Source organism: Camelus ferus, chromosome 1 (assembly GCF_009834535.1).
Source record: "Camelus ferus isolate YT-003-E chromosome 1, BCGSAC_Cfer_1.0, whole genome shotgun sequence".
Taxonomy (NCBI): Eukaryota; Metazoa; Chordata; class Mammalia; order Artiodactyla; family Camelidae; genus Camelus; species Camelus ferus.
In genome coordinates, this window is record NC_045696.1 from 106,450,990 (window position 1) to 106,465,482 (window position 14,493).

Genomic DNA, 14,493 nt, shown 5'->3' on the forward strand with positions numbered 1-14,493 from the left:
TGGCTGATTTCCACCAGTTATGCCAGGAGTAAAGACTGTGTGCCTGTCCCCCTCTGCTTGCATGGGGCTCCTGCCCTTCAAACCACAGTCCCTCTCTGAAGAGGGGCATTCTGGCCTCCCCACTGTGGGAAAAAGGAGCGTGGTGCCACCCTGGTTGCTGCTGTTCAGCTATGGTGCCATTGTGGGGTCAAGGCAGAGTGCTCTTAGCTCCCTCGGGTTCCCAGTGGGTGGCGTGGAAACACTGGATGTCCCTTCTCTATGGACCAGCTGCTCACAGCAGAGATCCCTGTTTCCTGTAATCTGCTCTGTTTCCCATCTTTGCAGATCCAGACCATGTCCCTCAGGAAGGCGAAGCGTAAGTCTGTTCTGGGTGATTTGTCACAGTAATGGCTCTTGTCTTGGCTTCTGCTCTCCCTTGTCCCCCACCAGTCAATTTATAGGATGAGGAGGGTGCCAGGAGCTCATGGGACCTGTAGCATCAGGCTCTCTGGCCAGGTGAGGAAGCTTGAGAAGACGTTTGTATCTGGGACAGACAGGGCTCCAGCCCAGGTTTGTGTTGAAGGCGTTCCATGCAGCTGTCAGGGGTTCTTGCCTGGCCTGCTCTTCTCTGTAGGGTGGTGGAAACATGGGGAGTTGGGTTGGGGGATGTGGTGAGGATCTTGAGGGCAGTGAGTGATGGAGCAGGCAGGGTTCATGAACAGGCTCTTTCTAACTCACCATGCCTATGATTCAGTTCTATCCAACTTGACCTTGTCTCCAGCATGTCGCAGGTTGACCCCAAATCTGTGTGTGTCTGTGTGAATGCGGCCCGTTTGGAGCATGCTCTCTCTCTTGAGTGCTCTCAGGTGTGGTGTGTGTGTGCTTGTGAGTGTCTGATTAGTGCAGTTGCTGGTGTCTAAAGTGTGACCTCCAGGGGCTGCTTCTGCCTGGAGGACCTTTCTGGCCTGCTTATGAAACCTGGCCTTTCCTACCTCATCCCACCTCCTCATCCTATCCCTGTAGCGGCCCACCTGCCCTTTCTTACAAACCCAGCATCTCCTCCCGTCCCCTGCTTCGAGGCTAGACAGCCAGTTCTAAGAGGTGCTGTTCCTATGGCTCTGATTTCCCCAGTGCTGGGACCGGGGCATGTGCTATTAGTAACAGCTCTGTGCTGTGCACTTCACCAAGTACTTCAGATCCGTCATCTCATGACACCGTCCCCGTGATTTAATGTGGGGTAGTATTATTACCCTGACTTTCTTGATGAGGAGCCTGAGGCTTAGCCAGGTTCAAGGACTTAACCATGGCAGAGCTGGGATGTGGACTCTGATCTCTCTGTCTCCATCCTGCCTGTCTCTGGTAGAGAACCGATTGGAGGGCTTCCTCTTTCTGGCCAGCGCTCATGTGCTGTGCCCTGCTGTTCTCTAACTTGGGGATGGGGTCCAAGGCTCTGGAGCCACTAACTGCTTCTGCTCTCCTCAGGAATCCACATGGTCTCGAAGGCTGTGGACACAGAAGAGGACTCTTCTAAGGAAGGTGGGGCTCCATTTTCTTCCTGGGGTGCTGCCCTCTTCACTGTTTAGTTTGTCTCTCCTTAACTGCGTCTGGCTACCTGAAGATGGGGGAAGGGAATCAGGGACATGAAATAAATATTTCTTAAGCACCTTGTGCATCCATGTGCCAGACATGTTACACGCAGGGGCTAACATGCATTTACTGGTTCATTGATGGGGGAACCCAGGCTCAGAGAGGGTCAGTGACTTGCCCAGAGTCACAAAGCCAGCAGGTGGCAGAGTTGGGATTTGGCATGGCGTCTGATGCGTAGCCTGGCCCCATCGCCTCTCATCTGGCACTATCCAGAGCAGAGGATGCAGCCTCCCTATACTGGTTTCAAATCATCTTTGCTACTTTATTCTGCTAGGTGTGCTGCTGCAGACAGATTGCGCAGGGTCTAACTAATGTGCAGGAATCCGCCTGGGCGCCCTCCAAAGAGCCGTAGGTACCAGCTGCTTTGATTGACTCCATTCACTGACTGACTCCGATTTACAGAGCTCCAGGGGATGCAGAGGAGGAGTGAAAAAAACAGACTCTCCTGGGAGAGTCTGGGAGGAGGAGCTCCCAGGAAAGATCAGAGAGCACTGCTCGCCCAGCCAGGCTGTGATGTGAGGATTCCAGAGCGACCGACAGGTACACCCAGGGAAGGGTTTTTTATTTGTGTCACCAAAGAGTTCATCAGTGTGGTATTTTATTTTGTTTCTGATACAGTATTTTTCTTTACTTTTGAGACACTAATTTGTGCTTTTGGCAAAAAAAAAAAAAAAAAAAGAAAAGAAAAGAAAAAAAAAGAAAGGATGCAAAAGGATGTAGAGTAAGAAGTAGGCCTCTCTCTGCAGGGCCATCCAATTTCTGCCCAGAGATTCCACTGCTAGTGGTTTGTCATGTCTGTCTTTCCAGAGATACTTATGCAAACACAGGCACATACAGGTATTCGTTCTTTTTCTTTTTCCCAAAAATGTGGTAGCACATCCTACAGATTGTTCCGTGGCTATTTTTTTTTTTCTGTTTTTTGGGGGGAGGTGATTAGGTTTATTAATTTATTTTAATGGAGGTGCTGGGCATGGAACCCAGGACCTCATGCATGCTAGGCATGTGCTCTACCACTGAGCTATACCCTCCCCACCTCTGTGGCTATTTTCTTAACAACTTATTTGGGAAGTCATTTCCTGTCCCTTTATATAGAGCTGCTTCATTATTTTTTTCAGGGCTTCGCAGTATTCCGTTGGATGGATGAACCAAAATTTACCTAGTCATGTCTCTACCACCTCCACCCCTACCCCATGTGTTTAACCTTAGGATAGAGTAGTGAGAATAAGAGTAACATGGAGCTTTAGGGTGAGGTGGCTGTTAAGGAACACAGGGTCCACAGTAGGGATGGACCAAATCCTCCAACAGGGACACCGAGTTCCAGGAGAAGGAGGTTGAGAAGGATGAGTTAGTGAGACCCCCACCCTCGCCCCTGCCGGGCCCCATCCTGTTGCAGTAGAGGGTGGCCAGCAGGAGCAGCATCACTGGGGAACGCAAATTAGAAAAATAAATGTTCAAATTCTTACCCCGGTGCCACACAAACTGAATTAGGACTTCAGCGGCAGGGCCCAGATGTCTTTGTCTTCATCCACTCTTCAGGGCATTCTGATGCTTTCTTGTCTGCAGCAGACCCTCTATCCACCACATTTTACTGTAATTCCTTATTTTATTACCCTCTGGTTCCGTATTTCTTAAGGTGTGCTCTGTGGCTCACCTCATCAGAATCATCTGGGCAAGTTATAATGCAGATTCCAGGGCCCTCTACCAGACTTGTGGAATCAGAGTCTCTGGAGGGTGGGGCCAGGGAATGTGCCCTCTAAACCCATGCAGTTCTGATGTGTACAATTGGAGAGCGAACACCTGATTTAGACAGTAAACTCGAGGGGAGCCGGAAGCTGTCTGTCCGTTGTGTATGTGTGTGTATATATATATATGTCATGCATGTAAGCTGCACAGTGCTGCATAATTAAACTTACACAGTGCTGTATGTCAGTTATATCTCAGACTGGTTCGTAGTAGGGTGGAGAATGGAACCCAGGGAGCAAACTGCTCTCAGGGTCCAAGTGTGAGTCAGAAGCCTGAAAGCTCTGAGTTAAGCTGGGACAGGACTGAGCCGGACCTTGGAGGTCCAGACCTGCAGGAAATGAGAATCCTGATGGTGGATGGAGGGTCTGCTGCAGTGGTTCCCAGGAGGAGAACGACCTGGGGATGGACATCAGGTGGGGTCTGTGGCCCTGGGTGCACAGGCTGGAGACCAGAATCCCTGGCCAAGTGAGGGCCAGCTGGGTGCAGTGGGGCTTTGGGAGTGGAGGTTTCGGGGTCCCAGGCTGACCTGGTGATTGTCTTGTGCTGCAGAGCTGAGGGACTCCTGCAGTGGACAGCAGAAGGTGCCAGCAGCCCCCAGGCAAAAGTCCATCTTGCAGAAGCAGTTAAGCCCAGTCCTGGAGGATACCCTGCAGGAGAAGCTGGAAACCATGGGGATAAAGAGAGTGAGTTCCGGGGCCGCTGTGGCAGGGCTGGTACCTACCAATCTCTTAAACCAACAAGGGGTACTTGTCCTTTACATCGTAAGCTTACTCATCTTATTTGTTCCAATTGGGACGCCTTTGGTATCTGAGAATGTCAGCCTGCCCAGCTGAGAGTGTGGTCTCTTCTGTTTCCTCTAGTGGCTTCCTGAGATGCCTGTGTCCTGACCGCTCCATGCACTCCACTCACTGGCTACGTTCTTCTGTGTCTCTCTTTTGACAGGAGGAATTTTTTTTTAATCAGTGAAAAACTTAGTATTTATTGAGAACAAAATAAACAGCAAAATAATTTTTTAACTTTTTAAAAAGCAAACTGGAAGTGCCTGCAAATTCAGCAGTTTTAAGATAATTCAAAATGCAATACTAGCGTGGTTTGTATTGCTTTGAAGCCACAGCAAATCTAAAATTCATAATACAAGCTTTTTCTAAGTGTTTCAAAGGCATCAAGTGTGCAAAAAAATTTTTTTTTAATTGAAGTGTAGTTGATTTACAATGTTGTTTTAGCTTCAGGTGTACAGCAAAGTGATACATGTATGTGTGACATAGGAAATTGAATTGGCTCAATCTGGCCTTTGCCGGGGTCCCTTGGGTGAAGTGCCCATCATTTGTGGCACACGTGGCCACGCCCACTCAGGTGGCTGTGGGTGGAGCAGACTCTGAAAGCTCTGTCTGGTACAGATTAGTATTTGAATACCTTTGTTCTCTCTTGCTTGTGTTTAATCAGAGTATGCATGTTATCATTAACGGCATTAATGAAATCAATTATTAAAAAAAAAACCTTGTTAACAAAGCAGCCGAGCAGCACATCATCAAAAATACTATGTGTATAGAGTAAGATTAGAGAAAAAAAAAAAGACACCTAGGTTTAATTTAGCAAGGATGCTCACTCATCATTGACTGTTCTTAACTGCTGTTCAGTCTAACTTTGGCCCCATGTCCAGACTTGATTAGAACATTCTTTCGAACCTTGAATGATTCCTCATGGACTCTGAGTGGGTGTCAAAAGCCCAAGCAACTTATAATAGCTCCTGGAAGGGTGCCTGGCTTTGGTTTTTTGCAGTCGATGTTTTCAAACATTGTTAGCTACAGCGGACAACGTGTCTGGCATAATGATAGTGCCTGGGGTGCCAGAAAGAGCAAGCTGTGGTCTCCCACCATAGGATTCAGTCCAGTGGTCAAAGGCATGGCCTGTCAAGCCTGTTTGCTTGCTGTTGATGGAACTGTGCTCAACCCCTCTGCATTGTCCTGCTGTGTGCGCTTTGTTGGGGGCTCCCAAGCCTTTGCCCACCATGCCTTCAGCAGCCTGCTTGCCTGTCTTTGATGCTCAGTTCATCCTCTCCCAGAAGCACCGGCACTGATCATGGTGACTTCCAGGCCAGCAGCAAGTTTGAGAGGCTTAGGAAAGGACAAGGATGGGACAAGAGGTTCCCGTCTCCAAAGGGAACCTCTCTGTCTTCCAGGATGCAAAGGGAATCCCTGCTCAGACCTTCAGACACGTGGATTCCCTCCTGCAAACCCAGCGGAAGCAGAAGGTGGGGAAGTTTTCAGAATTTCTGAATCTGAGGAAGAAGCTCATCCAAAAAGCCACCAGCAGACTGAAGGAGAGACAAAGGAATGAGGCCCCAGTGTCCCAGCCAGACAGCGAGGCTCCAGGTGAGCTGGCAAGAAGGCTTCTCTGGGCTGTGACCCAGGAGGGTATGGGCTTGTTTGCACACAGGTGGGGCATAATCCCTGTCCCCATCGGGGTGGTGCTCTGAAGGGCCAGATGATAGGGTCCTCACAGGTGGCTGAGTCCAAAAGTCCTCTGTTGACGAAGCAGAGTCTGGGGGTGGGGTGGGTACATGGGTCCCTCAGGGAAGAGGAGGAGAGCCAGGGTCAGAGTTGTGGGCAGCCTCAAACTGTCCCTGTGCAGGCACACCGCCTCACTTAGCTCGGCACTGCTTTACTGGCATGGACCACAAGTTGAACTTTGCTTCAACAGAGAGCAGCCCATACCGTTTCTGAGTGTATATACGGGCTGTCAGGGCAGGGGCTGCAGGTGGAGGCTCGGCTTGGTCAGATGAATTCTCTGCTTGGTGCAGTGGGCGGATGTGGGAGGCTGGGCCAACTCTGTAGGCGGACAAATCCTCAGGGCTCAGACTTGTTCCCTGGGCTGGGTTCAGCTGCTGCTTTGTCCCTGGGGGTTGTGACAAGGAAAGGCCCTGTGGTTCTCATAGAAGATTAAAGTGTGTGGGCGAGGACCCTCCAGTCTCTGTCCTCAAGGAACATAGGGAGCCAGGGAATTGTACTCTTTTGTTCTGGAGCCCCCTGTCTCTAGCAGGTTCCCAGATCCTCATGCAGGGTGTTGTCCTAGCTCCTCTCACTTCATCTCCTCCTCCGTCACTGACACAGGCAGCCAGAGGGAGGCCACTTCTGTTACACCCTCGAGTCCAGGCAGATCCAACCTGAGCTCTGGACACAAAGAAATATTTCCAGGGTGTGGGCCACACGTCTCTGGAGATATGAGAGATGATTTGAGTTGGTACATGAAATAATAATTTTAAGATTTAATCTTTTTTTCATGTGCATTGGAGAAATATTACTAACTCATGGAAATGATTACTTGGATAAGTATAAAATGAGTTTCATGTTTCAGAGTGGTGTCATTTTATGTAAAATTGTTAAATGGAGAACAGGACAGTTGGTATGAGAATGTGGCAAAAATTGTGTCAGTGATCTGGAAAACTCTGTCCTATTTAGTTTAAACATCTGGTCTTAAAAATTGCTAAGGAAAGGACAGTTTTTAGTCTTGCACAGAATTCGCAGACAGAAGGGTGTTGTCTTGTTTGCTAACCTGCCTTTCACAGAGCCCTCTACCTTGATGGTCATCCATCCTACATTCGGTTAATTTGGTGTAGTGCTTCCTGAGGTTGATCTGTGCCGGAGCCCCACCTCAGCTGGAAACCAGCCAGGACTAGGTGATGCAATGGGGCCCAGCACAGGGTGGTGGGAGCTCAGAGGACAGGGACGGGCACCCAGGGAAGATGAATGGAAACCCCCTCTGAGCCCTGGTTTCAAGGAGAAGAGAAAGGTTTCCTGTTCTTGCAGGTGCCACCCTCCCCTCCAGCCCTGCTTCTGTGGACCCAAAGCCTGGAGTGGGAGCCGCCCCCCTTGTCTGTCTCCCCTTCCCTGGCCTTGGGTCCTGCTGTCTCTGGGGCCCATCACGTGAGCCAGCACTGTGTTCCCTCAGCATCTCGTAGGCCTCTTTCCAGCTCTGCGCCCCCATGCTCTCTTTCTAGGCCCCACGAGTGCTGTGCGAATGCTCACCTCCCGTCTCCACTCAGACTATGCCTCTTTTGTTTGGGGCAAAGCTGTGGGATGTAGTGAAGTCAAGAGTCTTAGATTTGGGTGGTGGAAAACCTGGGTTTGCATCTACCACTTACTTCCATGGAATCGTGGGTCTTGAGCAAGTTCCCAAATCTCTGGAAGCCTGTCTGGGGCTCAGTGGATATTGTGTGCAAGGTACTTAGCTTGGTCTGTGCACAGTGATTGTAGCTACTATTGTTATTGTCCCTCAGCAAGCTCACCCGCCCTTCCCTGGAAGGCCCACTTCTGTGTCTGTGCATTCTCTGAAAGCCATGCATTTCAAATGTTTTTGATTTTGAGCTACAGTAAGAAGTGCATTTTACACAGTCCACAGGTGTAAGAGTTTCGTGAGACAGTACTTACCTGGACTCCCTGTGATGCACTTTCTCTCCTCTTCTGTCTCCTCTTTCCGTAAAAAATTGCTGATCCTGGATTCCTCTCCCCCCGCCGGGTCTTCTTGTGATTTGGAATGAAGTGGCAGTGTCTAATTGCCTTAAACGCTTCTGCGACACGTGGAGGTCAGGGAGGATGGTGTGTGGGGATCTTGATGGTCCAGGTGGTCCTGCGACGACCTCTGGTGGCAGCCAGGCCTTCCTGCAAGGCTGCCTGCACTCCAGCCGCTGCAGGTGGGGTGAGAAGAGAGGGTGGGTGGCCTCTGCCAGGTCCGCTTCTAGGACAGTGTCTGGGTGAGCTGCAGACAGGCCGGGCCCTTCCTCAGACCTGCTGCATCCTGGACGTGACCGCGGGACACCAGCTGTTCTCCTGGTCTCTGGTGAAACCTCAAGTGCCAGCCGTAGGTCTGTGCAGCAGTGGGACGCCCGAGGTGGGGGAGATGATTCAGTCTGCTGTGGTGATGACAGTAGCCCTGCAACAGAGTGAAGGGTCCATCTCCGGCATCTCGGAGCCTCCTTCTGCATCCTCTCAGGCATGATGGCCCATAAGGGTATGCCCTGAATCTCGTTCTTATCTGTGTTTCTAGTCAAAAGCCAGGAGAGCCCACTGGTCACCAAAAAGGCCCAGCCAGAGGTCAGCACCCTGCGTGTGGCATCCAAGCCGGCAGAGCCACCTGTGACACCCCCTGGGAGGCCCACCCCTGCTCCACGCTCCAGACCCTCAGGCACCCTGGCTGCCCCCGGGTCCAGGCTGAGGTGAGTCCTGGGCTCTGCATTCTCTCACCGGACCTATGGCGTGGCTCCCGCCTCAGGCAGCCCTGTCCTAGGCCCGCAGGCTTCTATGGACAGGTGAGGGGCAGACAGAAGTGAAAGGGAAGCTCAGGCGGGCCCAGCCCAAACTCCCAAGAAGAGCCCAAGGTCCTCCGCTCCCAGCCAGGACACATCTACCCTCCCCTTGCGCACTTGTCCCCAAGCCCCAGTAGCCACCCTGGAAGGAGCTGGAGGGGCGGCTGCTCTCCAGGTGACTCCTGACTGGCATCTGGGCCCCAGGGAGGGAGCAAGGCTGGCTCTGGGTGAAGCAGGCAAGCTTGCCAGTGGGCAGGTATGGCTTTTAACATTTTCCTTCCGACCCACGCATTCTGCATGTCTTCTCCTCCCCAGCAGCACGCCCCCTTTCAGTTCTGAAGAGGACTCAGAGGGAGATTCCAGGCCGCGTGGGTCTCTCCCGCCTCCGAGACATCCTTCGAGGATGAGGCCCTGGCCCCAGGATGACTGGGACTGGTCTGACACTGAGACCTCGAAGGGGAGCACCCACTCCTCTGGTAAGGGCTCAGGTGGGCTGGCTTCCTCAGGTGAGGAAGGTTTTCTTATAAAATTATTAACGAGGCCTGCAAGATCCTGGTTTCAGTTGCATTTTCGAGTTAAGACTTAAAGAATGTGGAACTTGAGAGTGATATCTTTCCAAAATGAGGAGGCGTGAGCACTGAGGTATAAGCCCAGGCTCGTGCAGCCCGCCAAGTCCACGGTCCGCGTGGATCCTGCAGCACTGTGTCCCGGTACAGTGCGCTCTGGGCCGCCAGTCCATCAGAAACCCCCAGAAGCAGATCTCTGGAGAAGGAGTGACCACCTGGCAGGCGGGGTGATAGGGTGGAAACGTCTAGGAGCCAGGAGGCAGGAGTCCTCGGACACAGCCTGGGCTCTGTGGCTGGCGACGTGCATGTGCTTGTCTGAGGGGTTTCGGTTCCTCTGTTGTAAAATGAGGCATCTGGCCTGATGAGTCATGAGGGGTGAGGAGTGAAGTGTCTGAATAGAGCAGGCCCTTAACCAACAGTTTTTGGTCGGCCAGCCGAGGGCTGTTGTTGCTCCAGGCGTCTGCTCCCGCCTCAGGCGTTTGAATCCTGGAAGGCCTCGGCTAGCTTCCCACTTCTTTTTTTTTTAAAAAACAACTTTATTGTGGTATAATTTCTGTAAACTACACATATTTCAGATGTACAATTTGATGAATTTTGATAGATGCATACACCTCTGAAACCACTGCCACAATCAAGAATGCTAGCATTTCCATCAGGTGCAAATTTCAAACTCCCGATTTATCCCTTCCCTCCCCCTTTACTCCACTGGTAACCATGAGTCTGTTCTCTATGTCTGTGAGTCTGTTTCTGTTCTGTAAGTAAGTTCATTTGTGTCTTTTTATTTTATTTTTTTTAAGATTCCACATAGGAGTGGTATCATATGGTATTTTTCTTTCTCTTTCTGGCTTACTTCACTTAGAATGATGATCTCCAGGTCCATCCATGTTGCTGCAAATGGCGTTAATTTATTCTTTTTTATGGCTGAGAAGTATTTCATTGTATAAATATACCACAACTTCTTCATCCAGTCATCTGTCGATGGACATTTAGGTTGTTTCCATGTCGTGGCTATTATAAATAGTGCCAGCTCCCTATCCTTGGCCAGTCCCGTGGTCTGGACGTCCACCTTGCTTTACCGTGTCACCAGGAGCCCATTGATAAAGTAGTTCACTGTCCAGCCCCATTCCTGCACAGAGTTCACGCAAAGCGTGTCCAGCCCTCAGACCTTCTGTGCTAATTTATATTTATGATCTTTGTTTCTCCGTGAAGACGTTGAAGGAGGAACTGCACATTAGTCTTGTAGTTCATTTACCAACTGAGCAGGGGTTCCTGCCCAGCCTCTGGTTGAGAGGGAAGGGCCCCTTCCTAAGCCTCCGTCCCCAGCCGTGTCTTTAAGTGCATAGGACACTTTCAGGACATTCAAACCCTCTTGTCCCAGCACACATTGGCCTGGGCCCTCTCTCTTTTTTGCCCCTCTTTTTTGCAGTGCTCTTCTCACTTCCTTCTGACCCCTCTCCGCTCTCCCCTCCTGCACACCAGAGCCTGGACATGACCCATAAGGATGACGCATTCGTATTCCGTGCTTTTCCCTCTGCTCGCCTTCCAGGAACACTGGTGCAGTCACTGGTCAAAAACCTCGAGAAGCAGCTGGAGGCACCGGCCAAGAAGCCTGCTGGAGGGGTCAGTCTGTTCTTAATGCCCGGCGCTGGGCCACAGAGGGATGCCGCACCAGGAGGGAAGCCTCAGGTAGGATGGGGGACCTTGGAGGCTGCCCTGCAGTTTCCTCCAGAGCCAGCTCTGAGTTCGAGGGCCCAGGGGTGGGGGCTGGGGAAGGGTCCAGCAAGTGTCCGCCTTGGCCCTAGAGTGACATTTGCAGGTGACCTCGCTGCCTCCTCTGCCTCTGTCCTGGTGGAGGAGGGCCACTTTCCAATGCTGCTTGTTTGTGTCCTTGTTAACATTAAAAAGCCTTGTGATTCATTATACAAACAACTGCTCAGTGGGCTGTTTTTTTTGGCCATTTGAGCTCCCACTTCTGCCTCTGATGGAGCCCAGGACCCCAGCGCCAAGCTGCAGGCGAGCAGAGTTCTCCACAAGGGCGGGGTGCTGGAGTGGCATCACACAGCACGTCAGAGTAGGACACAGCGCACGGTGGGGATATCCAGACCCCTTTGTTCTACGTATTCAAGGCCACTCCTCATCACTAAAAATGTCTCGATGGCCTTGCCTTTCTCAGTCTCTAACCACCGTCAGATTTAGGGCCCAGATGCTCAGCCTCCCAGGCCATGACGGTTAGGATATCCTCCTCACTGCCCCGACCCCCATCAGGGTAACTTCCATATTCCTGTTACTTTCTTAGGCAGAAACATTTAGAGCTCTTGCTACTTTCCAGTCCTTTCTCAATCAAAAAGGCACCTCCTGGGATGACCTATGCTATGGCCCTAAAATTCAGAAATAGTGGACAGTCTCTCCTCCAACACCTTTTACTCCATGATGTGTTTGGTTTGTTATGCAGCTCATGTGTACTTGTGAGTAATGAGCCCAAATACTCTTTTAAAAATTATTCATCCCTTTTCCCATATGTGAAAGAGCCCCGGCAGCCCTAAGCAGGTTGAGGCCCTGCTCAGAGAGTGCTGGCCACCCCAGGCCCTGGTGGTTTCTGACTGACTGGCCTTATGTTCCAGGGGAAAACCGTAGGTTGTGTGTATGAAAGCCCAGGTGGCCTGGGCCTCTTGTGGCAGCAGGGGCACTGAGCGCTCTGGAAGGGTGCCCGTGGTTTCAGGGACAGCTTGGGTGGCTTCCCTGTTGGTGCAGCCCAGACCCTCTCCAGGCAGAAGGATTTCTGGCAATCGGCAGTTCCCCTCCTGCTTCTGTGGTCAGAGTGTTTCCCAGGCCCTGGAGAAGCAGTCTGTGGCAGGTGGGGTGGGTGCATTCAGCTCGGGAATTCGGAGAAGTGGAGGCTCTGGGCTTCCAGATCCACCAATGTAGGGAGTTAAAAAATCTGGACAAAGTTTAAGTTATAGCCAGAGCCACGTGATCTGCTCTCGGCCCTCCCGAGGAGCTTGCGTTGATTTGGCCAGTGGAATGTCAGGGGTGTTTGACATCTCTCTGACCCCAGGCCTCGGAAGCAGGTTCTCAAAGGGAAACGAGGGCAGGAGGAGTAGCGGCCCCCTAACTGCTTTCTTCCAAATCTGCGTTTTGTCCCCATGTCCAACCAGAGTGACCATCCTCCCTTGTCAGATGCATTTTCGTTTCCCCCTTTCCTCCCTGCAGCTTTCTGAAGATGACAGTGACTTGGAGATCTCTTCCTTGGAAGATCTCCCCCAGGACCTGAACCAGAGAGAGAAACCGAAGCCCCTGTCAAAGCTCCCAGAGGAGTTTGGTGCTAGCTCTTGGAGCCCTGGTCAACCGAGGGTCCCTGGCTGGTGACCCTGCCCGGGAGCCCGGCGGCCAGAGGACCGACCTTGTTGCCTAGCTGGGACCGGCTCAGGGCCCACCCCAACAGATGGGGCTGCTGGGCCTCTTGCCTTCGCCAGTACCCAGGAAGTCTTCTGCCTTGGAGAGAAGCAGAGCAGAAGACGGATGTGTTGTCTCCTGCCTCCTGTGAGGGGCCCTGCCTGAGCGCCACGGGTGTCTGGTGTGCACCCAGGTTCCAGGGCTGGAGAAGGAGCTGTAACAGGACCTCAGAGCAGGATCCTTCCTTCACCTCCACATTCACTCCAGGCAGAGGAGACACTTGGTCTTTACTCCGGAGCGTTTTGTAAACCTGAAGGAACATGGTGGGGATGGATCTTTTATGGGGTCCTTTTTGGAACTTATGCCTCAGTCAGTCATTCCAATCATTCAGTGACTGATCCAAAGCCATTCACTGAGGTCCTCTCACTGCCTAGTTGGGGTGCAGGCAGAGGTGGGCGGCAGAGAGGACGGGGTCGTGATCTAGTGACAGAGATTAGGATGTTACGGGGACATAGACGGAGCCTCCCAGTGCAGCGGGAGGAGACCTTGAAGAGCTCCCAGAGCTGATGTCTGGCCAGGCTTGCTCATGGTGGAGAGGGAAGGAGGCTACTTGGCTGGGGCCTCATATCCCCAAAGGACCACAAATTAAATTTTTGATATGATTTCTAAAATTAGGTTTATATGTATATAAACACTGTGTTTTTTTAAATGTAAAAAGCATTAGTTTATTATATGTGAACATTTAAATACAGCATGATGTTTATCACCCTCTGGTATTTCTTCATTGTTTGGGAGCTTCAGCAGGGTCTGGAGCCGTCTGTATCTCCACCGTGTGGGTTTAGGGCCTTTGGGATGTAGTCGCTGAGATAGAGTTAGGATGCAGGTGGTTGGTTGGGGAGTCTTGCCTGTGAAAGTTGAGGGAGGAAGCCTGATCAGCAGGGGAAGCCCTCAGGCGCAATGCAGGTCTGACCTCCGAGAAGAGAGAGAGCAGGGAGCCTGATGGGTAGGGAGAGTCCCAGGCCACCACGGTTGACATCTCTGCCAACCCAGTGGGAGCTCCAGAGATGGGCAGAAATGGCCAGGACTTCGTGCCCCTACCCTGCTTGGCCATTGGTTGGGGCAGCCCAGGAAAGTGAGGCCTAGTTGAAGTGCGATTTTTTTTTCCTTAAAGGGAGACCCAGCTGTGTGCCTCCAGGCCCCACAAATAGAGGGAATTGAGTGATGAACCCATGTCCCAACACCCAACTTCAACTGTTACCAACTCAACTCGTGGCCATTCTTGCTTCATCTATCTCTCTCCACTACCTCGGGTCTCTGCCTGTCCCCAGTCCTTCATCCAGGCTTCTTTTCCTCCCTGGGTGGTCCCGATACCTGGGCTAAGCCCTGAAGGTCTAGCAGGAGGAACCAGTGGAAGTGAGGGAGGAAAGGCAATGCAAAGGGGATCTGATGGGTGGAGGCTTGGGGATATCATGGTATCAGGTGTTTCAGTGAAGCTAGAGCACTGTCTATGAAGGGCCTTCTGTGAGAAGTAGGGCCGGCCCAGTCCTGGCTGTTCAGGGATGAATTCCCTTTGTGTATCTTATACCTTTTGAACAACCAAGTCACAACCACGGGCAGTGTGGGGAGGGAGGGGCAGTGAGTGGGGAGTGCTGCTGGGGGTTCATTCCTCTCGGGATTCTGCCAACAAAATTACATTTTCCAAGTGACAAACTTCGGGCAAGGGAGGTTAAAAAGATGCTTGTGGGGTTTCTTGCCACATTCTGGTTTTCCACAGTTCTGAGCACACTGCTGATGCTAGCCCCCCATATCACATGTACACCCTGGAGGTTCTGCTTTTTGGCCTCAGGGTTGTCTCTGACCCTG

General features: G+C 51.7%; 1 protein-coding gene across 5 annotated transcripts in view; it reads left to right on the plus strand.

The window, feature by feature from the left end:
- DZIP1L (DAZ interacting zinc finger protein 1 like) overlaps positions 1–13,396 on the plus strand; it is a 39,018-nt gene extending 25,622 nt beyond the window's left edge. For 4 of the 5 annotated variants that reach the window (XM_032487815.1, XM_032487847.1, XM_032487838.1 and 1 more), the window contains 9 exons: positions 325–355; positions 1,462–1,515; positions 2,029–2,166; positions 3,919–4,052; positions 5,549–5,741; positions 8,413–8,581; positions 8,987–9,147; positions 10,784–10,923; positions 12,448–13,396. In XM_032487815.1, the coding sequence (XP_032343706.1) occupies positions 325–355; positions 1,462–1,515; positions 2,029–2,166; positions 3,919–4,052; positions 5,549–5,741; positions 8,413–8,581; positions 8,987–9,147; positions 10,784–10,923; positions 12,448–12,603 (1,176 nt within the window). In that variant the 3' untranslated portion in view covers positions 12,604–13,396. The remainder of the gene's footprint in view (positions 1–324; positions 356–1,461; positions 1,516–2,028; positions 2,167–3,918; positions 4,053–5,548; positions 5,742–8,412; positions 8,582–8,986; positions 9,148–10,783; positions 10,924–12,447) is intronic. The other variant, XM_032487830.1, reaches the window with a different exon arrangement.
- Positions 13,397–14,493: the final 1,097 nt, after the last annotated feature.